Source organism: Pseudophryne corroboree, chromosome 8, assembly GCF_028390025.1.
Source record: "Pseudophryne corroboree isolate aPseCor3 chromosome 8, aPseCor3.hap2, whole genome shotgun sequence".
Classification (NCBI taxonomy): domain Eukaryota; kingdom Metazoa; phylum Chordata; class Amphibia; order Anura; family Myobatrachidae; genus Pseudophryne; species Pseudophryne corroboree.
In genome coordinates, this window is record NC_086451.1 from 275,253,647 (window position 1) to 275,280,300 (window position 26,654).

Genomic DNA, 26,654 nt, shown 5'->3' on the forward strand with positions numbered 1-26,654 from the left:
TGTGTAAAAATGCAGGACTCTGCCTAATTTGTAAAAAAAAGGGGGATTGCCTGCTGTTATGTGTAAAAAAAGAAGGGGTGACTGCCTGCCGTTATGTGTAAAAAAAAGTGGGACTGCTTGCCGTTATGTGTAAAAAAAAGGGGGACTGCATGCTGTTATGTGTAAAAAAAAAGGGGGACTGCCTGCCATTATGTGTAAAAAAAAAAGGGGGATTGCCTGCTGTTATGTGTGTAAAAAAAAAAAGGGGGACTGCCTGCTGTTATGTGTAAAGAAAAAAAAGGGGGACTGCCTGCCATTATGTGTAAAAAAAAAAAAAAGGGGGGGGACTGCCTGCCATTATGTGTAAAAAAAAAAAGGGGGGGGACTGCCTGCCATTATGTGTAAATACAAAAAGGGGGACTGCCTGCCATTATGTGTAACAGAGAAAAAGGGGGACTGCTTGCCATTATGTGTAAAAAAAAAAGGGGGACTGCCTGCCTTTATGTGTAAAAAAAAAAGGGGAACTGCCTGCCGTTATGTGTAAATAAAAGGGGACCCTGCCTAATGTGTAAAAAAGGGGACTCTCCTGCTGTAATGTGTAAAAAAGGGGACTCTCCTGCTGTAATGTGTAAAAAAAAAAAAGGGGGGGGGGACACTGCCTGGCGTAATGTGTGACGGGCTCTACCTGGCGTAATGTGTAAAAGAGGCTCTACCTGGTGTAATGTGTGTAAGTGGTGCTACTGTGCGGCATTATTTGAATAATGGTGACTTCTGTATAGCGTAATAATATAAATTAGTTTCATTTTGTGGCCACGCCCTTCCCCATGAAGCCACGCCCCTATATATTTTACGCGAGCCTACAGCGTGCACTGCCCCTGCGCCAATGCTTTTTCTTGCACACAGCGCTAAAATGTCTAGTTACGGCACTGGATGTAACATGTGCAGAGAGATTTAGATTTGGGTGGCTTATATTGTTTCTGTGCAGAGTGAATACTGGCTGCTTTATTTTTACACTGCAATTTAGATTTCAGTTTAAACACACCCCACTCAAATCTAAGGGGTATATGCAATTCCGGTCGAATTACGGCGTTTTTTCGACCGTTTTTGGATTCGACACTACTCAACAGCCGAAACCCTCCACCCAGGACCATGAATTCGACATATTCAATTCATAACGGATAAATCTCTTTTCACATGTTACATTTGCGCCACCTGCAGTGCAACATGGTTTTGCTAATTAGTGTACTTTTTGGTTTGCTAACAAAAAAGGCTCACAGTCTGTAATCCTACAAATGTTGCACAAACAGGCTGTTCAGATATACCATCAAAGGGTGGAATATAGACATCTATATGTTCCAACTTCCAACGTGTGCGCAGAAGTGAAAAAGTGATAACATATGTGCATGGAACTACACTGTTATGAGCAACATTTTTATGTATTTTTTGTTATGTAAGTACACAAACATATTCCTGCTAAATGGGTTTATTCTATCTTCTATGTCATATGTGCTAGCATAAAAAGAACACTTTACTTTTCATGACAGCTTCATACTGTATATTACAGTTATATGATCACATTCATATATAGCAATAAAGGACAGGACACATACAATAGGGCAATCAATTCTATGGAGAAAGTAATGTATTATTGGAATTTTATTAATGCTAAATATCATCCCTGCGTGTTTCCAAGCATTATCTGCTAAGTGTATCATGAATAGAATTTGTCACACCCCAAGTAATACAAGACCTTAGGACAATGAGAGATGTTCCACGGTACAACATTGTGATTCTTCCCCCACTTTTTTTCCAAACTTTCATTGCTACTTCCTTTACCCCAGGCAGCCCAGGTCCCACCTCTGCCTGCATATTTACTACCATAACACTTAATGGATAAAGCACCAATGAGGTAAAGGCACCATTGATAGCTCCAGAGCCTAGAGAGGGTGCCCAGGCTGGAAGACCTTGAATGTTCAACATATCTCTCATTGGCTCTTTACAGGAAAGAAAAATAGCACTTCCCAACATATTTCTGACTAGTATTATAGTGAAGCCTCTGTAAACTCCAATTGTTAGATATTGTCTTTTGCTGTAGGTCTGGAACTCATGCAAGATGGAGCTGGCACTTGGAAATCGAGCATTGTTACGGCTATCTTGCAGAATGTTCTGTATCCTTTCAAATGGTACAAGAAGGGTGGCTTCTATTGCCCCAGATAAAAATCCAGAAAGAACACAAGATTCCACTCCGGTTATTCTTCCCCTAGAGAAAAAATGTTGGAAGCTCCCCTGGGTGCCGAAAAGCAAGGTTCCTTGTACAGTTTTTGCCATGAGAGGAGGTACAAGGCCACGGTACAGGTGTTTAATACCTTCTCTGCTTAACTGAAGTGTGGCATCCTGAATGGTCAATGTGTGAAGCTGCTGTCGAAAAATTGTCTTGTAAATGGGAAAAGTAAAAACTGTGGACAGAAAGGTGGAGGTTGCACCCACTAAATAACCCCGACTACTCCAGTAGCCCCATCTTGTAGTATCTTTATTTTCCATATCTTCAGCTCTGAGAATTTTTTTCTGAAACCAGTGTCTGCGGAACCTAATTGCAATCTTTAGGATGGACAATCAGCATGGTCCATTGTTGACTTTTCCAATGAGCATTTTGATTTTAATTGCACTGCAAAAAGAACAATTCATAAGTATGTTAACAAAATGTTTTTGTTTTTTTCACTCCAGTGTTTTTTTTTATATATTTGCATTATACTGTACATTTTGGGGTTTATGTACTAAGCGTTGGGTTCTAATACCGACTCTTTCAATCAGATTTGCACATGACATTTAAGAGGGCAATGATTTTACAGAACATAGCTAGTAAAAGCTTTGCTCTATTAAATTATGGTTATTAACCCCTTCATGTATGAAAATTCCTAGCCATGCATTCTTTCACTAATACACAGAGCTTTTCCTAACAAATCTATATATTTTTGTGCATTGTAAGGTTGGCACATGATGCTTGTATAAAGATGTTTGAACCTCTGTTTAAATAAAAAGATCATTAAGTTAGTATTATGATTGGGGATAGTCTCTTTTGAGTTCATCACAGTTGTCACCTGCTTCAGATATTGCCTCAATTTGTATCACATATCTTATATGTTGTCCTTCTCACTTTTGTTACTTGATAGAGCTATGTTATTATGCTATAATTTTTCTTTTTGTATTTTTGTATCCTTATCTAATGGGCTCTACATACTGGCCTATGTGTGCGGCCGATATGAACAATATCGTCCATATTAGCATGCAGGGCTATGGGGCCGGGTGACGTCAGGGAGTGAAGAAACTTCACTCCTCTCGTCACCCACCCCTTGCCACTGGGTCGCTCATCCACCGTATCGGCTATCAGGCACTTCGGCGGCACATTGTTAAATGTGTAGGGGCCATTACTCTCTGACTTGAATGTTTTCTTATAATTGTACCATGATGTCGTGTTTCAATAAAAAGATGTTTAAAAAAATAAATAAATAGATCATGATGAAAAGTGTTGCACCTAAGCTTGGTACACACTTGTCCAATCCTCAGCAGATCAGACCACAGATCAGACTGTTTAAACAATTCTACTGCAGACCTGCCTGCAGATTCTACAGCCAGTCCTTGCTACACACTTGTCCAATATTTCAGCAGACCAATCTGTGAACAATTCTGCTGAAAAAAATAATTTGGCTGTGGGAGAAGGGGGATATATTATAGAGGAATGTAATTAATTATAATAATTAAGGGGGCTTGGGAGAGCATGTTAATGTTCCTTTTAAAAAAAGGGATACCCAGCTCTGGGTTCTTTAAGCCAGTACTGGTCCAAAAAATACTGGGAACAACATGGCGCTGCGACCCACTTTTTTAAACTGGAAGTCTCGCCAGACACTATTAAGCACGCTGCCCGCTGCCCGCTACTCTGCACAGGTAAAGTTACCTGTCCCACCACTTTGCTCCATGCCACAATACCCTCCCCATGTGTCCCGCAGCAGACGGTGCTGGAATCCCTCAGGATCCCACACCACTGCAACGCTGATAGTGTGCAGGGCTGCCGGGCCCGGAGAACGGCTGCCTGATCCAGTCTCAGCTGTGTACACACTACAGTATCGTTCGGATGGTCGGAGGTCTAGTTTTTAAGCAGGTTTAACAACTAGAAGACCCGACAGGCGACCAGGAAAGGATGTGCAGGTCGGTCGGCAGTGTATGGGTACACACTTGTCCAATGTCAGGCAAACTGGTCGGCAGGGAGTCGGATTTCCTGAAGATTGGACAAGTGTGTAGCTCTACAAAAGCTGAAAATATTGGTTTGTATTATTTTCCAAACTGTATTAAAATATATGTTTAAATGTTTGGAGATTTGGTAATATTCAGTTATAGGGCAATATGTTATAGCCTGCGAGGTGCAGCTGTTCGGGAATATCTGCGAGTCTGCCCATATTTTTAAAGCGGCAATCATTTACAAAGCAAAACTGACTTGCAGAAATTCCTGAACAGCCTGCACCTCACGGGCTATTAAATAGTGCTGACCATTCATACTGTACTCTTTTTGTGCTATCAAATGGAGGGGTCTATTTATTAAGACTTCTGTATACTGAATACTTTCTATCGCTGCAATAAAATATCTTTAACACAATTTCTGAAGAAAAAAAATTCACCTGTGACACTGGCTGAAAGCAGTGAGAGTTCTTTACCCACATGACTGGCATGGTCACCCCAGGTGCAACCACACCAGGCTGGGCTTCCCTGACATGCATCGTATCTCATGCATCCAATCAGAGAATCATACTGCAGCTGCTGCTCTCCAGAGGGACTTCATGGTCCCTCTGCTTCCTGTTTTCCTCCCCTCTGTGCCTGCTGTACTACAGATCACTGCTGATCAGACAGGCCAGTAACACCCGCAAACCCGCAGCTGCAGACATTAGCAGGCACTGGGGAATGTTAAAATGCAGTCACTTACCTTCCCTTTTGACCCCTGGAGGCTACAGAAAGCAGCTGTTGCCAAAAATGTGAAGTAATGATGGTTGCAATGTTGCGATCATCAATGTTTGTGCTGATGTTTAAAAAAAATTAAAAATTGTATGTATATATATATATATATATATATAATAGGATTTTACTTACCGGTAAATCTATTTCTCGTAGTCCGTAGAGGATGCTGGGGACTCCGTAAGGACCATGGGGAATAGACGGGCTCCGCAGGAGATAGGGCACTTTAAGAAAGCTTTGGATTCTGGGTGTGCACTGGCTCCTCCCTCTATGTCCCTCCTCCAGACCTCAGTTAGAGAAACTGCCCAGAGGATATGAACAGTACGAGGAAAGGATTTATGTAACCTAAGGGCGAGATTCATACCAGCTACACCAATCACACCGTATAACTTGTGATAAACTACCCAGTTAACAGTATGAACAAGTAACATAGCCTCGGTTCAAGACCGACCGACTACAACATAACCCTTATGTAAGCAATAACTATATACAAGTCTTGCAGAAGAAGTCCGCACTTGGGACGGGCGCCCAGCATCCTCTACGGACTACGAGAAATAGATTTACCGGTAAGTAAAATCCTATTTTCTCTAACGTCCTAGAGGATGCTGGGTACTCCGTAAGGACCATGGGGATTATACCAAAGCTCCGAAACAGGCGGGAGAGTGCGGATGACTCTGCAGCACCGATTGAGCAAACAGTAGGTCCTCCTCAGCCAGGGTATCAAGCTTATAGAACTTTGCAAAGGTGTTTGACCCCGACCAAGTAGCAGCTCGGCACAGTTGTAGTGCCGAGACCCCTCGGGCAGCCGCCCAAGAAGAGCCCACCTTCCTAGTGGAATGGGCCTTAACCGATTTAGGCAATGGCAATCCTGCCGTAGAATGCGCCTGCTGAATCGTGTTACAGATCCAGCGAGCAATTGTCTGCTTTGAAGCAGGAGCGCCAACCTTGTTGGCCGCATACAGAGCAAACAGAGCTTCAGTCTTCCTGATCCTAGCTGTTCTGGTCACGTAAATCTTCAAAGCCCTGACCACATCCAGGGACTCGGAGTCCTCCAAGTCCCGTGTAGCCACAGGCACGACAATAGGTTGGTTCATATGAAAAGATGAGACCACCTTGGGCAGAAATTGAGGACGAGTCCTCAACTCTGCCCTATCCACGTGAAAAATCAGGTAAGGGCTTTTATATGATAAAGCCGCTAATTCCGAAACACGCCTTGCAGAAGCTAAGGCCAACAACATGACCACTTTCCAAGTGAGGTATTTCAACTCCACTGTTTTCAGTGGTTCAAACCAAGGTGACTTGAGGAAACTTAATACCACGTTAAGATCCCAAGGCGCCACCGGAGGTACAAAGGGAGGCTGAATATGCAGCACTCCCTTCACAAAAGTCTGTACTTCAGGAAGAGAAGCCAATTCTCTTTGAAAGAAAATGGATAAGGCCGAAATTTGGACCTTTATGGACCCTAACTTTAGGCCCAAATTCACTCCCGTTTGAAGGAAGTGAAGCAGACGGCCCAAATGGAACTCCTCCGTAGGAGCAGCTCTGGCCTCACACCAAGAAACATATTTCCGCCATATACGGTGATAATGTTTCGATGTCACATCCTTCCTAGCCTTGATCAGGGTAGGAATGACCTCCTCCTGAATCCCTTTTTCAGCTAGGATCCGGCGTTCAACCGCCATGCCGTCAAACGCAGCCGCGGTAAGTCTTGGAACAGACAGGGCCCCTGCTGCAGCAGGTCCTGCCTCAGAGGAAGAGGCCACGGATCTTCTGTGAGCAACTCTTGCAGATCCGGATACCAAGTCCTCCTTGGCCAATCTGGAACAATGAGAATTGTTCTGACCCTTCTTAGTCTTATTAATCTCAACACCTTGGGTATGAGAGGCAGAGGAGGAAACACATAGACCGATCTGAACACCCATGGTGTCACCAGAGCGTCTACCGCTACCGCCTGAGGGTCTCTTGACCTGGCGCAATACCTCTTTAGCTTTTTGTTGAGACGGGACGCCATCATGTCTGTTTGAGGCAGTCCCCACTGATCCACGATCTGTGTGAAGACTTCTTGATGAAGTCCCCACTCTCCCGGATGCAGGTCGTGCCTGCTGAGGAAGTCCGCCTCCCAGTTGTCCACCCCCGGGATGAACACTGCTGATAGTGCGCTTACATGGCCTTCCGCCCAGCGCAGAATCCTGGTCGCCACTGCCGTGATATTGTCCGACTGAATCAGAACCGATTTGTTCTGAAGCCATTCCTCCGCCTGGCGTAGGGCATTGTAAATGGCCCTTAACTCCAGGACATTGATGTGGAGACAAGTCTCTAGGCTTGACCAGAGACCTTGGAAATTTCTTCCCAGTGCGACAGCCCCCCAACGTCGGAGGCTCGCGTTCGTGGTCACCAGGATCCAGTCCTGAATGCCGAACCTGCGACCCTCTAGGAGGTGAGCACTGTGCAGCCACCACAGGAGAGATACCCTGGCCCTGGGAGACAGGGTGATCCGTTTCTGCATATGTAGATGGGACCCGGACCATTTGTCCAATAGGTCCCATTGGAAAGTCCTCGCATGGAACCTGCCAAAGGGGATGGCCTCGTATGAAGCCACCATCTTCCCCAGAACCTTTGTGCAATTATGCACCGAAACCTTTTTTGGCTTTAAAAGGTTCCTTACCAGGGCTATGAGCTCCTGAGCCTTCTCCACCGGAAGAAAAACTATTTTTTGGTCTGTGTCTAGAATCAGGCCCAAAAAGGTCAGACGCGTTGCAGGTACTAGCTGGGATTTCGGTAAATTGAGAATCCAGCCGTGCATCTGCAACGTCTTCACGGACAGAGACACGCTGTCCAGCAACTTCTCCCGAGATCTCACCTTTATAAGGAGATCGTCCAAGTACAGGATAATTGTGACTCCCTGCTTGCGCAGGAGCAACATCATTTCCGCCATTACCTTGGTGAAAATTCTCGGGGCCGTGGAAAGACCAAACGGCAACGTCTGAAATTGGTAGTGACAATCCTGTACTGCAAATCTCAGGTACGCCTGACGAGGGGGGAAAATCGGAACATGAAGGTACGCATCCTTTATGTCCAGGGACACCATCCAATCCCCTCCCTCCAGGCTGGCGATGACCATTCTGAGCGATTCCATTTTGAACTTGAACCTCTTCAAGTACAGGTTCAGGGATTTTAGATTTAGAATGGGTCTGACCGAACCGTCCGGTTTCGGTACGACAAACAGGGATGAATAATAACCCTCTCCTTGCTGGAGATGAGGAACCTTGATTATCACCTGTTGAATGTACAAATTGTGAATTGCCGCTAACACTAGCTCCCTCTCTGACGGGGAAGCCGGCAGAGCCGATTTGAAAAACCGGCGAGGGGGCATGTCTTCGAATTCCAGTCTGTATCCCCGGGAAACAATCTCTATTGCCCAGGGATCCACCTGTGATTGAACCCAGACGTGGCTGAAAAGACGAAGACGTGCCCCCACTTGATCTGAATCCCCCCCCCCCCCGGAAAGCCCCAGCGTCATGCTGTGGACTTTGCGGAAGTAGGGGAGGACTTCTGCTCCCGGGAACTAGCTGAGTGCAGCTTTTTTCCCTTGCCTTTACCTCTGGCAACGAAGGACGATCTTCGTACCTTCTTGTTTTTATTGGAACGAAAGGACTGCATTTGATAATGTGGTACCTTCTTAGAATGCAGCGGGGGAACATAAGGTAAAAAATTTGATTTACCGGCCGTAGCAGTAGAGACTAGGTCCGAGAGGCCTTCTCCAAACAACTCCTCCCCCTTGTAAGGCAATGATTCCATATGCCGCTTTGAGTCGGCATCTCCCGTCCACTGTCGGGTCCACAAGAGCCGCCTAGCAGAAATAGACATAGCGTTTATTCTAGAGCTTATTAAACAAATGTCTCTCTGAGCATCCCTCGTATACAAGGCAGCATCTCTGATATGCTCCATGGTCATTAGAATGGTATCCCTATCTAAGGTGTCCATCTCCGTAGATAAGGAGTCTGCCCATGCCACGACAGCACTACAAACCCAGGCCGACGCCATGGCCGGCCTAACTATAGTTCCTGAATGTGTGTAAATGTGCTTCATGGTAATTTCCTGCTTGCGATCAGCAGGATCCTTGAGGGAAGCAGTATCTGGAGAAGGCAGTGCCACCTTCTTGGATAAGCGTGTCAGCGCCTTGTCTACTTTAGGCGCAGATTCCCATCGTATCCGATCCTTCTGTGGAAAAGGATACGCCATGAGAATCCTTTTGGGAATATGGAGTCTCCTATCCGGAGATTCCCAAGCCTTTTCGCATAATTCGCTTAGCTCAAATGAGGACGGAAACGTGACCTCAGGCTTTTTCCCTTTATACATGTAAACCCTTGTGTCAGGGACAGGGGGTTCCTCCGTGATATGCAAAACCTCTTTTATGGCAATAATCATGTACCTAATATCTTTTGCCACCTTCGGCTGCAATTTTGCATCCTCATAGTCGACACTAGAGTCAGTATCTGTGTCGGTATCTGTGTCAGCGACCTGGGATATGGGGCGCTTTTGAGACCCAGAAGGTCCTGGCACCACAGGGACAGGCACGGACTGGCTACATGACTGATCCCTAGCTTCAGCCTTGTCTAATCTTTTATGCAGGAGATTTGCATTCAAGACATTCAGCATATCCACCCAGTCCGGTGTCGGCGTTGCCGACGGCGACCTGACATTCAAGCACTCACCCTCCACATTAAGCGAGCCTTCCTCATCAAACATGTCGACACACACGTACCGACACACTGCACACACCCAGGGAAACTTTTTCTGAAGACAGTATCCCCTGAAAGGCCCTTTGGAGAGACAGAGAGAGAGTATGCCAGCACACACCCCAGCGCAACAACCTGGAGACCAACACATAATGCTTTTCCCCAGCAGCGCTGTATTATACTTTATCCGCCAATTATGTGCCCCCCCCCCTCTCTTTTTAAACTCCCTTCACCGTGTGTAAGCAGGGGAGAGTCCGGGGAGCTTCCTCTCAGCGTTCTGTGGAGAGAGAAATGGCGCTGGTGAGTGCTGAGGGAGAAATGTAAAATGGCGGGGGCTCAATTATATACATGTACAGTGCCCAGCTGTACATGTATATACCTATTTGCCATCTAAGAGGTGTTATTATTGTTGCCCAGGGCGCCCCTCCCTGCGCCCTGCACCCATACAGTGACCGGAGTGTGTGAGGTGATGTGGAGCAATGACGCACAGCTGCAGTGCTGTGCGTTACCTCTGTGAAGCTGAAGGCTTCTGCCGCCTGAGACGTCTTCTTGCTTCTGTTCTTCTGGCTCTGTGAGGAGAACGGCGGCGTGGCTCCGGAGGTGGACGCCCAGGACGAACCTGTGTTCACCCCCTCTGAAGCTAATGGTGTCCAGTAGACGAGGAAGCAGATCCTATCAGTTAAGTAGGTCTGCCCCTCTCTCCTCAGTCCCTCGATGCAGGGAGCCTGTTGCCAGCAGTGCTCCCTGTGAAAAAGTAAAAATCCAAACAAAAATGCTTTCTGTAGCAAAGAACTCAAGAGAGCTCCCTGCAGTGCGCCCTTCATCCTCTGGGCATAGTGTAAAACTGAGGTCTGGAGGAGGGACATAGAGGAAGGAGCCAGTGCACACCCAGAATCCAAAGCTCTTAAAGTGCCCTATCTCCTGCGGAGCCCGTCTATTCCCCATGGTCCTTACGGAGTCCCCAGCATCTTCTAGGACGTTAGAGAAATATATATATATACATATATATATTTTTTTTTTTTATAAAGTCATATTGGATATACTTAAGTATTCTTAACCTAATTCAATAAAATAAAATGAAAATTTCAGAGTGATTTTTAGAAAAAAGTAGCTAGTTAACAGTTTAACTGCATGTCTAACTCGGGATACAGTTATGTGACCGGCGGTCAGGAGATCGCCAGTCACTTTACCGACCCCTGGATCCCGCCTGCTCACAATTCCGCCGATCGGCATGCCAATCAATGGACTATTCCCACTTGTGGGTGTCCACGACACCTACAGAGTGGGAATGTCGCCACTGAGCCCGCAGCATGGCGAGCACAGCGAACCCGCACGGGGTTTGTTGCACTCGCCTCCCCCCGCTGGCATTCCATGGCAGGGATCCCGCCGTCCTGACCGCCAGTCACGTAATCCCACATTTCTTTCTATTTTTTTAACCATTTCATTGCACAACACAAAAGCAATGCACAGATCACACTGCACTGCAGTACGCGCAGCTCACATGCAGGTCTATTTGATTCTTCTATTTTTGTCCAAGTTTGCTCTCTGTGTTTTAAAACACAAATCTTCATAAAACTACGTGAGTTGTATTCTTGTCTGTGGAAAGTACTTGCGAGTTGGTTCAATGGTTTATTGACTTCTATTTGCATGTTTGGATATATATTTCTATTTGGATCAAGTTTTTACACCCATGTTTGGCTTTAGTAGATCTCTAAATGTGCAAAAACTAGCAGTATAATGCTAATTCCACCAAATATGAATCTTAGTAAATGTACCCCATCTAGTAGCTTCCACACTTTGGATAATTCTGCAGACACTTTTTTTATTCACTTTTGATTTGAGTACTCTGATTTCTTCATGTTTCTGGAATTTGTTATAAGAATGTAAAATACTGTAACCCTGAAAAAAACGTGCCACTTCTTAAAACACTGGCTAATTATACGTCATCCATAAAGCATAAAGCTGGGTACACACCTAAAAATGTATCTGTCCAATGTGTCTGGTGTGAACAAAATCTGGTTATGTGTGGGAGCAAATTACAATCAACCATTTGTTCCCAAATGCTGGAAAACGGACAATAACAATCATTTGGATACATTTGTCAAACGGATTTAACCATTCTCTGTTTTCCAGTGTTTGGGTGCAATGGTGGATTGTCATTTGCTCACATACGTTACCAGATTTTTGCTCCCACTAGACATATTGGACAGGCTGATTAATTTTATAATTACAATAGGTAAACAATACTGTAAAGGGCATACACACTAGATGATTTCGCCCAGGAGCGATATCACCTTGTGTTTCCCCTCCCGGGCCGGCCGCTGACAGTGTGCATACACACTGTGTGATATCGCGAGCGATATTGCACAGTGATGTCATGCCACCGGCCAGAACATGCAGCATCTGACATTGTCAGATTGAGCTGCATATACAGACAACAGAGGGGGTCGTTAACAACCGCCAGGAGTGCGCATCCCCCGTCAGCACATACTGCACACACTGGGTGATACTATAAAAAAATATCGCTCAGGAGGCTAAAAATGAGTGATATAGTGTGTACGGGCCTCTAGTCTTTTCCATAAAGTATTTTTTTAAATGACATTTTCAATTTCATTTTATTAAACTTATATATATATATATATAATTATTATTATTATTATTATTTATTTATTTATTTATTTTTAAATGTTTTTACATTTATTTATTTATTTTCAGCAGGAACCTATCATTAACTATGACATAATCATGAAGGACGTTCCTGAACCTGTCTTGGGCCAAAATTCTGTTTCAAAGTCCTTTTTGAGTGCCTTCTTGTCTAAATACTATTATGTATCCATCTATAATTGTTTTTTATAACTTTAATAGCTTCACCCCCAGACCCGCCTGAACCTGTTCTTCCATAAAAATAGCAATGTACCCTTTCAAAGAACAAAGTGAGTTATATTTTGACATAACCTATATAGCCACATAACCCTCCAGCATTAGCAGAATAGAATACAAGTATAAGACACTTGAAATTAATATAACAATAGACTACAAACATAATTTCTAGCTTTAAAAGAGAGAAGGCGAAAGAAACAGAAATTAATTTTGTTGACAGCTATTTACCCAGCTATGATAAAATAAATATATTTATATATATATATATATATATATATGTGTGTGTGTATATATATATATATATATCTCAATTGTAAAGCACAATGGATTTTGCTGCACTATATAAGAAACTTAATAAATAAATTATATATATATATATATATAATTTTTTTTGTAGGGATAGGTTTAAGGAACCATAGTAATTACAATTATGAGCAAGTAGAAACACAAACATTTAAACATCACAAATTTCTAGTGTTAAGTAATCCATTAATTGTGTATATTCACCTTTACAGCAAAGAGCATCCTGCCTCAGCCCGTCAAACACAGCTCATTACAAACAGCCTTTATTCTAAGGAGGCTACACCCTTTGTTACAGCTTGATTGGAGGAGATTCCCAGTATCATTTCCTTTGTGGAATCCTTTCGTTCTGAAATGTACCACTGCCAAGATACAGACAGATTCATTCAACCAATTATAACAGGCATAATATTTCAAGTCATGTATTCCATACACAGCAGGAGTAAATGGCAGGTCAATTCTTTCTTACAGAATTGCACAGTAGACGGATCTTCAACAGCAGCCTAGGATTGTGGGTAAAAGCATTTTTCTCTAGAGAATAAACCAACGATTTTATCTAACTCCAGTTCTGCATGTTATGAGACTAGCACTGTGTCACATGACTCTGATATACCATATCCATGAATATTTACTGGCTATTATTTCCCAATCGACTGAAGCATTTTAAGGAATAAAGCTTAAAACACACTCTCTGACTGAATTTACAGAAAAAGGTACCAATTAGAAATCAAATATAAGATTTTATAAGATTTTGTAGAGGTCTGCAATCAGATAGCCACTGCCCATTTAGAGTTAAAACCCGCACCAAGCAAGTGTGCAAATGCATGCGTACGCCGTGCGAAAACTTCGCCAGACAGCGGGCATCTTCAAATCTGTTCGCAACTCACTTAACATCAAATGATTTTTCCAGTCTGTGCAGTCTGTGCGTAACCCAAGACTTAGTCCTACAGTGCGATAGAATCAGGCTGTTCGGGGCCAGAGCTGACGTCATTCAGCCTCCCTGATAACGCTTGGGAATGCCTGCGTTTTTCCAGACACTCCCAGAAAATGGCCAGTTACCACCCCCAAACGTCCGCCTCCTGTCAATCACCTTTAAATTTGCGTACCATTCTGTCGCTGTTTGGCGTCGCACCTGCGCATTGTGGTGCATACGCAGTCAGTCGATAATCGGACGCTGTGCGAATTCACACACAGCGTTCAGATCTGAATTAGGCCCCTAGCTTCAATATATACAAATCAAAGACATTTATTTATTGTAAAAATGTTTTTTTTTTTTGTTCAAATGCATTTTCTTCCATGGCTTGCAGCAGCTGACAGGATGTGATTGGCTAACTAAAGCACCTGGGGAGATCTTTCATAGATAAAAAGGGGCCAGATGTGATGAAGTCTGAGTTGTAAAAGGCAAAACAATACCTTGTAAATGATTACCATTTTAAAAAACACTTCTAGTTCGGCCAGGAACCAGCACCTCCGGCCAACACGGACTTCATTACATCCGGCCCAAGGTTGTAGTATCACCTGTATGTCAATCTGGAGGAGGGGTCTACAGTGGCAAACGCAGGATTTTCATGGAGGGGTTTCTGTATATATATAAATATATATATATATACATATACACATACCAGTGGCAAACGCAGGATTTAGCGAGGGGGGTTTCCATGGGTGTGTATGTATATGTGGGGTGTAGTACTGCTGACCGGCGGTCAGGAGACCGCCGGTCAGCTTACCGACGCCGGGATCCCGGCAGCATACTGACGCCAGGGGCGAGTGCAGCAAGCCCCTTGCGGGCTCGGTGGTGGTCACCACGGGTTCTATTCCCACTCTGGGTGTCGTGGACACCCACGAGTGGAAATAGTCCCTGTTGGTCCTCATGCCGACCATCAGGATAGTGAGCCGTCGGGCTGGTGGAGGAGGTCATGTGACTGTCGGTCAGCTGACCGGCGGTCACATGAATACCACCCGTATATGTGCATGCATGTGTAATATATATATATATATATATATATATATATATATGTATAACGAATGGAAACAGCCCGGCACTCCTCTGAATGTCCAAAGTGCCCCGGTGCCCTCAGTATAAGATCCAACAACAAACTGTCAAAGTCAGAAAATATTACAAAACACACATTACATACAAACACCACATAGGTGGCCTCCGCGTGCGTGTTCGGCTGTGCATGCACATATTCGCAAATTGTGTATGGTCGCTCCCGCGGTCCTGCGCGGTTTGAGCGTGGTATGAGTAATAACAGTGGAGTTTGTACTCTCATGGAAAAGCCACAAAGACATATCATAAATCTAATATATATATATATATATATATATTGTATAAATCCCACACTGTCTGCTTTGACCTTTAAATAGCATGAAAATCAGTCACACATAAATTAAAACTCCCAGAGACTAAAATACAATGGCCTTATTTACACTAAGCTTTGAAATTCTATGAAGAAGGAAATCACCTTTGTATACTAAAATAGCCAAGTTTCTATTTAAAACAATGAGTACTGAATTGTCATTGTCTCACCTGAAAGCAAAAACAAACGGAGAGACAATACCCAGGAACCGAAGCTGTTTAGAAAATCAATTAACAATAACTAACCAAAACACAAGACCAGACAGTTAGAAATCTAAGATATTAACATTCATAGTCTAAAACTCATGGAGATGTAGGTGTTTATATATATATATATATATATATATATATAATTCCTAACAAATTGTAATAGCAGGAGTATGTGTGTGTGTATATATATATATATATATATATATATATATAGATATATGTGGATATATGTATATCTTGAGGATTGAAATAGATAATCATATCATGTGTGGGATCATATTGTTCAGAGTCACATAAACATTAATCTGGTGGGAATAAGAACATTATTACATATTACCTCATTAAGTTATTAATAATACCAGATTTATGTATGATTAATGTGATGGGTTTAACTGGTCATGGGGCGGGAACTCAGATGCAAACAACAGAAACCACATCTCAAGTCCTAGCCATCGCCCACTTCTTGAGCTGACCAATGGTCCCCGGTGCACAGGATATGTCCCACCCCCTAACCAATGGAAGAAGAGCACACAGTGTCTATTGTATTATGTTTTGATCTACTGAATAAAGAGTGAGCTGCAGGCCAGGTCACTATCACAGACTCTGAACGCTATCTACCTGATGAGCGGAGGACTGGTCCAGGTTGCGCTTGCGAATACTCTCACGTATGTACATTGACTGTAGCCATTATTCTGTTGTAGATTTATCTTGTTAGCCTTGTAGTGTATAATTTGTATTGTTATCCCCTTTCAAATAATCCACTGTGGCCTTAGAACCCAGCGGTTAACTACATATCGGTGTTGTTTCCTCATTTCCCTGCTAGGGTTTAAAGCAAATTTAACTGTATAAGGTTTAAGAGTGTATTGATAAGGTGTACGCACTGCGGGTACTTTATACCGTCAGCACTGTGTAAGGTTTAAGGTATAACATCATTGCAGTGCTTTGCTGCATAAAGGTTTAAAGTGTAACCATATCATGGCATTGTATCACTAACAAGGTTTAAAGTTTATCAACTGATTGTGTGTGCGCTGTGTGTACTTTGTACCCCCAGCGCAGCGTTTTGTACGCTAAGTACATACGCGGTAGGGGACTCTGTACGCAAATAGCGTACGAAGTGCGTAGCGTGTGTATTAAGTCTAGCAGCCGCAGCGGCTCAATGGTAAGAGTGTGTTTAGAGGTATAGCTTTATGGTTTAAGATAATATCGACATTATCAAAACAAAAGAGGCTGCGGCATTCAGGGTCTTGTGAAAATGCGTCAAAACAAGGAGTGGAGGACTGCGCTGTTATGCCTCACCTGATCAACTTAAGCTGCTATGGAGTAGGGATGAGGATTTCCACTATCCTCACAAAAGTGCAAAGAGAAATAGGATGTCTCCCAGCGCTAACGTTATCAGGTGTGTAATAAATGGTAAATGGCAGTATCTACTCGTGGAAATTAAAATCACTCTAACACCAATGTAATTTCAAAATAAAAATAATATTTATTTAATCTGGCACAGGATAAAAAAATTTTTTATATACAGTGGACCCTAGTAGAGAGATCCTCACTGATATCGAATAAATATAAAATACTAAGGTTATCCTAATACCGGTATACTAAATACAGACAAAACAATCACATACAAGAATGAACATATAAAGCCAGTGATACGCTAAGTCGCGATTTATTCACTTGGTGAGTACTTGTAATCCTCAGGTAAGTATAGATGGGTTTAAGCATGTGGGAGTAGGTACTATAGCATAGTCACCTATCATGCAGGGAATTAGCCCAACAAATATTCTGGTTACTTCAAAGTCACAGGAGGTTATAGAACGGGTGTCTGCCGGCAGACATATGTGATAGCTCCGCAATCTAATTGTCATGGTAACGAACGCGTACGAAGCGCGGAAGGAGATTTGGTTACCATGACGACCATCACGTCAGTCAGGGATAAAGAGCGGGGCATCGATGCAGCTCGGCTATCCTGAGGAAGCCTGCGGTGTCAGGCGAAACTAGTAGATTGCGGAGCTATCACATATGTCTGCCGGCAGACACCCGTTCTATAACCTCCTGTGACTTTGAAGTAAGTGCTTTCAGCATTATGGACATTTATATTTAGGAGCTGACTATCCCTGCTTTAGTGATTTGCAGATTCCTACCTTGGAAGGACTACATGCTTCTTGGCTGGTATTAACCAGAATATTTGTTGGGCTAATTCCCTGCATGATAGGTGACTATGCTATAGTACCTACTCCCACATGCTTAAACCCATCTATACTTACCTGAGGATTACAAGTACTCACCAAGTGAATAAATCGCGACTTAGCGTATCACTGGCTTTATATGTTCATTGTTGTATGTGATTGTTTTGTCTGTATTTAGTATACCGGTATTAGGATGACCTTAGTATTTTATATTTATTCGATATCAGTGAGGATCTCTCTACTAGGGTCCACTGTATATAAAAAAATTTTTTATCCTGTGCCAGATTAAATAAATATTATTTTTATTTTGAAATTACATTGGTGTTAGAGTGATTTTAATTTCCACGAGTAGATACTGCCATTTACCATTTATTACACACCTGATAACGTTAGTGCTGGGAGACATCCTATTTCTCTTTGCTCTTGTGAAAATGCAGTATGTATTAAGACATCAATAAAGTATCCATCGACGTTTCGGGGACTTCAACCCCTTTGTCAAGATGTGTGCATGTATGTGTAATATATATATATATATATATATATATATATACACAGTGGTTTTGAAGTGGGTGTATCCAAAAGTCAAGGACGTAATTATGCGCGCCGAAGGCGCGCGCTCCAGAAAAGGGGGCGTGGTCACCCAAAGGGGTGTGGTCACCCAAAAGGGGGTGTGTCCAGTGTAAACGTCGATTTACATACAGGACTAAAAGCAACACTTTAAAGTCATTCAATACACTTTAAATGGAGCCACTGCGGCCGCTGTAATCAATCCTTAGCCTACGTACTTTTTACACCATTAGCATACAAAGCCCCATACCGTGTACGTACTTTGCGTACTAATGCCATGCTGGCCATACAAAGTACACGCAGTGCATACACACCCAAAGACACGCCGTGAGCACTCTGCAGCTACACGTGTGACTGAAATACACTTATAACCTTAGCAGGGAAAAGAGACACGACACCAGATTGTATTTAAGATGCCGGGTTCCGACACACCAACATATAATTACTGAAAGGGGGTTACAATCACAATACAATACAATACAATAGAAAAATGGCTACAGTCAATGGTACATACATTTTGGTTTCGCCTGCGCTTCCCGGTCCTCAGTCATCAGGGTAGATGACCTTCAGAGTCTGTGTGGGACCGGGCATGCATCTGGCTTTTTATACAATAGTCCAAAACCTAACACAATGGAAACTGTAATCTCTTTGTCCATTGGACACAGGGATGGTCATTTACAGTACAGGAGAGGTCATAGGTCAGTTTGAATAGGTGGGCGATGTCTGTTCCAGGTGCACTTGCAGATGGTCTCCTCTGGGTTGCCGCCGCATACCAAGTGTACAGTAAATACAGTTAATATTTATATTCTGCTCCTGCGCATAACTATTCGCAGGAGCGTGCAATCTTCTGCAAACCAACACCGGAATATTGCCCTTAATATACCCTACAGCTGGATACCAAACACCCCTCCTATCCTGTAAAGGTGAATCCCTTTGTTCTGATACCATTTAAACTAGTGTTACTTGCTGGTGTGGTGCAGGGAGACTATGTGTACATTGTGCACTATTTGGATTAAATATGTAATGTGTTTTTATGGCTTTTCCATGCGATCACAAACTCTACCGTAATTACCCATACCACACGCTAATACGCAGGACCGTGGGAGCGACCATACGCAAATTGCGAATATGTGCACGCACGGCAGAGCAAGTACGCGCACGGAGGCCATCTGTGTGTAGTTTGTACGTGATGTGTGTACTGCAATATTTTTCCACTTCGACAGTCCACCCTTTGGCAGTCACCAATAACTGCCACTAACTAATCAATAACCAGAAAAATATCTATACAATATATACAGAAGCTTTGATGATCGGGGAAGAGATGTAGATGGGAAATGTATGACCTAGTGGGATAGTAAAAAGCATGTATGTATGAATCAATGTCTGAGGGGCATGTATCATCGTGCCGTATATGTTCTAAATAAGCTTCGAGGTATTGCGAAGTATACATTAAATCCTTCTCATCCCGTATTAAGGGTCTGTAAATGGGCCAACAAACACTACCGAGCTCTTTTCGGCTTCTTGTTCCAACAAATGGGGTGCACATTTAGTTGATGATACATGGAGGGGGAACATATGTGAGTGCTAGTATATGTGGATATCACCTGTCGACTATGTGTGCTATTAACTGGAGGTTGCAGAGATGAAGATAAGACACATATATAAAAATACATTCACATAAACACTTTGGGTAGGGCTGACGTCTTTTACGGTTGGATGTATCTGGGCAGAGGGGGAAACAAAGAAAAACGGGTGAAAAAAACAGGCCATGAAATTAATTTGCAATCCTTATCATAACAATGTCTCTATAGAAGGATCATAAATTAAATCTGCTGCTGTAACAACGCCCTCACTCCTTAGACTCATCAAATTTGTGCTGCGATTGCGCCGCATTAGAATTTGAACACACCTAAATATCAAACCGATAATTATGATGACTCCCAGGATACAAAGGAGAAATTTTCCCACACTCATAATGACATTTTGAGCCCACTCTCCTAAACCTGAGAACCATTTGCATGGGTTCAACCATGAAACCCAGCCGGTTAGTTCATTACCCACAGTCGCTAAGGTAAGGTTGTGCTTCCTCCTGAACTCCCACTTCAACTGCAAGATCTCGTCCATCTTCTGATCGATGATCTCTGTGGGGTCGTCAGTGCTGTTCGTAATATATGTACAGCACTTCACGCCATATTGAGTTGCCAGAGTAACACAGTACCCACCTGTCACGGCTGTGACGTAATTAAGGACCATCCTGTGCTGGATCAGTTCCTTCTTGTAGGCTTAAATATACAAGATGTTACCAGTTTCTTGTGCGCAAAAAAACCTCCTATAATGCAGCTAGTTAAGTATATCAGAGTAACGCATCCGTATTACTCAGGAAGAGTGATTTAAAAGAAGAAGATAGATATACACCATCTAGCGCTAAGGAGAATACCACATTCACAATATATTTTTCTATAAAGCACCACAAACAGACGTCTGCCACCAATATGAATAATAACACAATTGGTAGTACTTAACGTTTAGGAAAGTGGTCAACATATGGACAGGTATTTCTTAATCCATGGATATCGACAATTTTGTCATGTGAAAAGAAAAAAGACGTATAATTGTGCAGATTATTTCAAATAGGTTGCAGATTTTATTAAATGGATCCACTTACAAGTGTAGACTTTAAATTGAGCCTGATTGAATTCCAAAACTGGCAGAATACAGCAACGGACAGGTACATCAATTTTCAAGGTAGTAGGGGAACTTTCGTGCAGACTCCATAATGAGAATGCACAATACCGTAAGGAAGAAATATAAATAGTGCGAGTACGTAAAAACAATCCAAAGTTTTAATACACATATGCACTTACAAACACTTGATAGAAATACAGCATAACGGGTGCCCCACTGGCAAGACAGCAAAGGTAAGTTCCTGATGTCCGAGGAATAATCCAGTTCTCACTTCCGGAATGTGAGTACTGTGCCAAACCCAAGATCTTTAAGCCGAGCGGGGTGTCCCTTCCAAAGCCACGCTAGACGCGTTTCAGACCGAAGTCCTTCCTCAGTAGCATGGCTCATAACCTCCCAAATCCTCCTTATATTGAGGGAGAAACAGGTGCTCCAAATCACTGCTAATCGCTGTCTTCCTCATTTCCGGCATGTGCGGCGCAACCGGAACCGGAAGTGACGTCAGGATTTGCGTTCCACACAGACAGGAAGTTCTCCATATGCGTTCCACATGGCGTGGAACCGGAAGTGGGGAGACATTTATCATTCCGCTTGATTAGAGATGGTTTAAATACATTCCATAATTCATTATTATGATAAGTATTACAAACGGAAGTCCATGGGTAAATTCTGCACACAGCCGGAGCTAAATAGTCATACAAAACATATAAAAAGGACATATATAAATTTATAAAAAGAACATATATTTATATATAAAAGCATATATTTAAAAAGGCAAATATATAGAGGTTGATATCATCACGAATCAAAAAGAATAAATCAATAGAGTAATAAATATATATATATAAATATAAATAAAGTAATAAATATACAAGGTCTATTCATATTAACTAGGTTAAAAAGCATTTAAGCTCGAAGTCCACATTCAGGCCCTTGGGTACAAGGGTGCTTAGAGAATGTACCCACCGCATCTCTGCTTGAGATAATCGTTTATCTATATCGCGGCTTCTGGGTTTAGGTAATATTAATTGAATACCCCAAAAATTCTTTATGAAACATTCCTTTGATTCGTGATGATTATGAAAATGTGCAGAGACATTGTGAGTTAAAAGAGATTTCCGGATGTTATAAATATGTTCGGCTGCTCTCACTTTTAATTTTCTGGTGGTCTTACCCACGTAGAACAACCCGCAGGTACATTGTAAAAGGTACACAACGTTTTTAGAATGGCATGTAATGAATTCATTAATTGGATATATTTTATTATTAATGTTTAGACTACTACATTTTTTCTCTTTGATTTTCACAGTCTTACACATAAGGCAATCTCCACATCGATGAAAGCCCTTTGTTCTGACACTCTGTCGGATCTCTGTTGTTAAGTTACTTTTTACTAGATGATCTTTTAAAGAGGGTGCCTTCCTATAGACAAAGGTTGGTTTATTGGGGATTGCACTACCTATGATTGGGTCTTGTTGTAGTAATTTCCAATTATTACTAATAACCCTTTCTATCTCGCGGTGGCAATTACTATATTGGCTAAAAAACGCCCATTCATGTTTGTTGTATTTTGCATTATCCTGTTTTGTTTTAGTCTTCAAAAGATCCTTTCTTTCAACTCGGTTTATTTTATCTCTAGCATTTTGCAAAAGATCATCAGAGTAACCCTTTGCACTTAATCTCAATGATACCTCATCTAATTGCACCTCACATACGTGATCGTCTGTGCAATTACGCTTGATCCGGGAAAATTGCCCGAATGGGATAGCTGTCAGCCAGTTTTTATGATGCTGGCTGGAAGTGTTTATAAAACTATTTGAATCCGTCTTTTTCCTAAAAGTTTTAGTTTTTAAAAGGCCATCCTCAATGTATATGTTAAGATCTAGAAAAGACACTTCTAGAGGACTACAGGAGAAAGTAAATACAATCGAAAATGAATTTGAGTTAAGATCTGTACACCACTGGTTAAAAAGATCCATGCCACCTCTCCATATAAAAAGCACATCATCGATAAATCGATGCCAGGACACCAGGCCCGCCGCCAGCACGCCACCCTGCCAAATAACTTGATCTTCCCAATAGGCCATATATAGGTTGGCGTAGCTGGGGGCGAACCTGGTGCCCATAGCAGTGCCCACGGACTGTAAATAAAAAGACCCCTCAAATAAAAAATAGTTATTTGTAAGGATGAAATTAATACTATCTAAGATAAATTTCTTTAAGTTAAAATCTAAAGTGCTTTTATCTAAAAAGTGAGATACTGCCACCAAACCTTTTTCTCTATCTATTATAGTATAGAGTGTGCTTACGTCAGCACTGCAAAGCAGATCATCCTTCTGCCAATTATAGAGGGCCAATTTCCTTAGGATATCACCAGTGTCCTTTAAATAGGCTTTTGTTTCTAGTACTAAAGGTTGAAGATAATGATCAACCATGGCAGAAAGATTACTAGTAATACTGTTGCAGCCGGAGATGATGGGTCTTCCCGGGGGGTGGAGGGGGTCCTTATGCACTTTAGGGAGAACATATATACAAGGGATAGTTGGTTCCTTGATATTCAAGAAATCGAATTCACTCTTGTTAATGACTTTATTATTCAAAGCATCAGAAGTTAACACTCGAAGGGCTTCACTAATTTTAGGGGTGGGGTCATTCTTAAGTTTTTTATATGTATCACCATTTCCCAATTGTTTATTTATTTCCCCTATATAAGCATCCCGTGTTAATAGAACCACCCCTCCACCCTTGTCTGCAGGCTTTATAATTAATGAACTATCATCTTTAAGTGTTCTTAATGCAATAACCTCTTTTTTAGACAAGTTACACTTCTTATTTCTCCGGAAATTATTACCTTTATTTTTCTGTTCCCTTTGTATTATTTTGTTAATTTCTTCACATACCACATTATTGAAACAGTCTAAAAAACTTCCTTTAAAATTAGATGGATAAAAGGTGGATGGGGGTTTAAATTTAGAGGGATTAGTGGGCTCAATACTTTGTGGGCCATCTTCTCTTTCTTTATTAAGAAAAAAACGTTTGATAGTAAGCTTTCTTATGTACTTCTGCATATCTATAAATAAATTAAAAGAGTTAGGATGAAACGAGGGTGCAAATTTGAGTCCTTTTTGTAGGACACTTACCGTATATACTCGAGTATAAGTCGACCCGAATATAAGCCGAGGCACCTAATTCTACCACAAAAACCTGGGAAAACTTATTGACTCGAGTATAAGCCTAGGGTGGGAAATGCAGCTCTAGCCGTACACAGCCCTCAGTGCCAGATATGCCCTCATAGTGCCAGATATGCCCCCACAGTGCTGCCAGATATGCCCCCACAGTGCTGCCAGATATGCCCCCACAGTGCTGCCAGATATGCCCCCACAGTGCTGCCAGATATGCCCCCACAGTGCTGCCAGATATGCCCCCACAGTGCTGCCAGATATGCCCCCACAGTGCTGCCAGATATGCCCCCACAGTGCTGCCAGTTATGCCCCCACAGTGCTGCCAGATATGCCCCCACAGTGCTGCCAGATATGCCCCCACAGTGCTGCCAGTTATGCCCCCACAGTGCTGCCAGATATGCCCCCACAGTGCTGCCAGATATGCCCCCACAGTGCTGCCAGTTATGCCCCCACAGTGCTGCCAGTTATGCCCCCACAGTGCTGCCAGATATGCCCCCACAGTGCTGCCAGATATGCCCCCACAGTGCTGCCAGATATGCCCCCACAGTGCTGCCAGATATGCCCCCACAGTGCTGCCAGTTATGCCCCCACAGTGCTGCCAGATATGCCCCCACAGTGCTGCCAGATATGCCCCCACAGTGCTGCCAGTTATGCCCCCACAGTGCTGCCAGATATGCCCCCACAGTGCTGCCAGATATGCCCCCACAGTGCTGCCAGTTATGCCCCCACAGTGCTGCCAGATATGCCCCCACAGTGCTGCCAGATATGCCCCCACAGTGCTGCCAGATACGTTCCCTCCCCAAGTGCCAGGTATGCCCCACAGTGCTGTTACTTACCCCTCCGTCGATCCCGCGCTGTCTTCTGGAGGGACACGAAGCACACAGCGTGCGCGGCTCTCCTGTGTCCCTCCTGCATCTTCGGCGGCCGCGGCGGGTCTATTATAGGAAGTGCCGGTTCGTGATCAGAGGTCACGAACGGGTATTTCCTGTAATAGAACCGCCGCTGCTGCCGCCGGAGATGCAGGAGGGACACAGGAGCGCCGCGCGCTGTGCGCTCCATGTCCCTCCTTCACACTGCTCTGCCTCTGCCTGCACTGACTCGAGTATAAGCCGAGGTGGCTTTTTCAGCACAAAAAAAAGTGCTGAAAAAGTCGGCTTATACTCGAGTATATACGGTAATTCTTCCTCAGTTAGCTCTCTATCTGTGAGGTTAAACACTTTACCTTTAGCGGAGTCAGTGCCAGTAGTTTCATCAGTATTTGTTGTTAGCAAAGTACTGGATGTTTTACTTCTTTGAGACTTTGGTTTAGATTTATGTTTATGTTTCTTACCTGCTCTTTTACCCCTCTTAGTTTTCTTAATAGCTAATATTTGTTCGTCCTTGGGGTCCTGCGATCCCACAAAAAAGAAGGCCGTTCTACCTCATGGGATTGCTGCTGTTCCTGATTTTCCAAAGCTGAAAATCTATTTAAGTGGTTAAATCGGGCATACTCAGAGTCAGTTCTTTCTCGCCTATTGGATCCCCCGGTCTTAGTATCTCGTCTGTTAAACCCTATTTGTGCCCGCGAGTTATGGTTATTTCCATACTGATTACCCCTAATTTCCCATTTGGGGTTATGTCTGTTATTCCTATTATCCCTATCATTCCTGTATTCATTAGGGTATCTCGGTTTGTTAACATAATTACGCCTTCTATTATCCTGATAATTTCTATATTCATCGGGATATCTATAGTTATTAATAGTCTCTCGTCTATGTTCATTAGTTCTATATTTTTTATTATTATTATCAGTGGGGGGAATAGCATAATCATTAACCTGTGAGCTGGATTGTGCCATGGTAGAGCATGGTGTATCATCTAGAGTTACTGGATGATCAATATCCCTGAAAAACTTTTTCTGTTTCTTCTCCCTTAAGTCTTTAGTATTTTTATTTATTTTATATAGCAGATCTTTCTCATATGATGCAAAATCATCTAAATCCTTAAAAGGGTGTACCAAGGATTGTAGTAGGCTAATCTCATCATTAAGTTTCTTCAAGAGGGTGGTTCTTTCTCTTATGATTAAACCCACAAGGGACTGAGAGCAACTCTCCAATATTGCATTCCATTCATTTTTAAAAATATCATCGCTAGTGCCAAATGAAGGTTGTTTATTAATCTTTAATCCTTTCGGAACAATGCGGGAAGCCTGATATTGTTCTAGAGTGGCCACCTCCCACCACAGTTTATTTTCTTTAATCATAACTGTCTCTAGTTTTTTAAATACTGACCCTAGGTCATCATCACATAATTGAGAATCATTCACAGATTTAGTGAATGTATTTTTTACCATTTGGTTCCTAGATTCTCTATAAGTGAACATGTTCGCAGCACTGAAACTGGAAGAAGGGGTGCTAAAGAATCTAAATATACAAGATGTTACCAGTTTCTTGTGCGCAAAAAAACCTCCTATAATGCAGCTAGTTAAGTATATCAGAGTAACGCATCCGTATTACTCAGGAAGAGTGATTTAAAAGAAGAAGATAGATATACACCATCTAGCGCTAAGGAGAATACCACATTCACAATA

General features: G+C 42.7%; 1 protein-coding gene across 1 annotated transcript; it reads right to left on the reverse strand.

Annotated features, from left to right (window-relative positions):
• Positions 1-214: 214 nt before the first annotated feature.
• Positions 215-2,520, reverse strand: SLC25A53 (solute carrier family 25 member 53). Its single transcript, XM_063937243.1, has one exon. The coding sequence runs from the start codon at positions 2,518-2,520 to the stop codon at positions 1,675-1,677; it is 846 nt and encodes a 281-aa protein (XP_063793313.1). The 3' UTR covers positions 215-1,674.
• Positions 2,521-26,654: the final 24,134 nt, after the last annotated feature.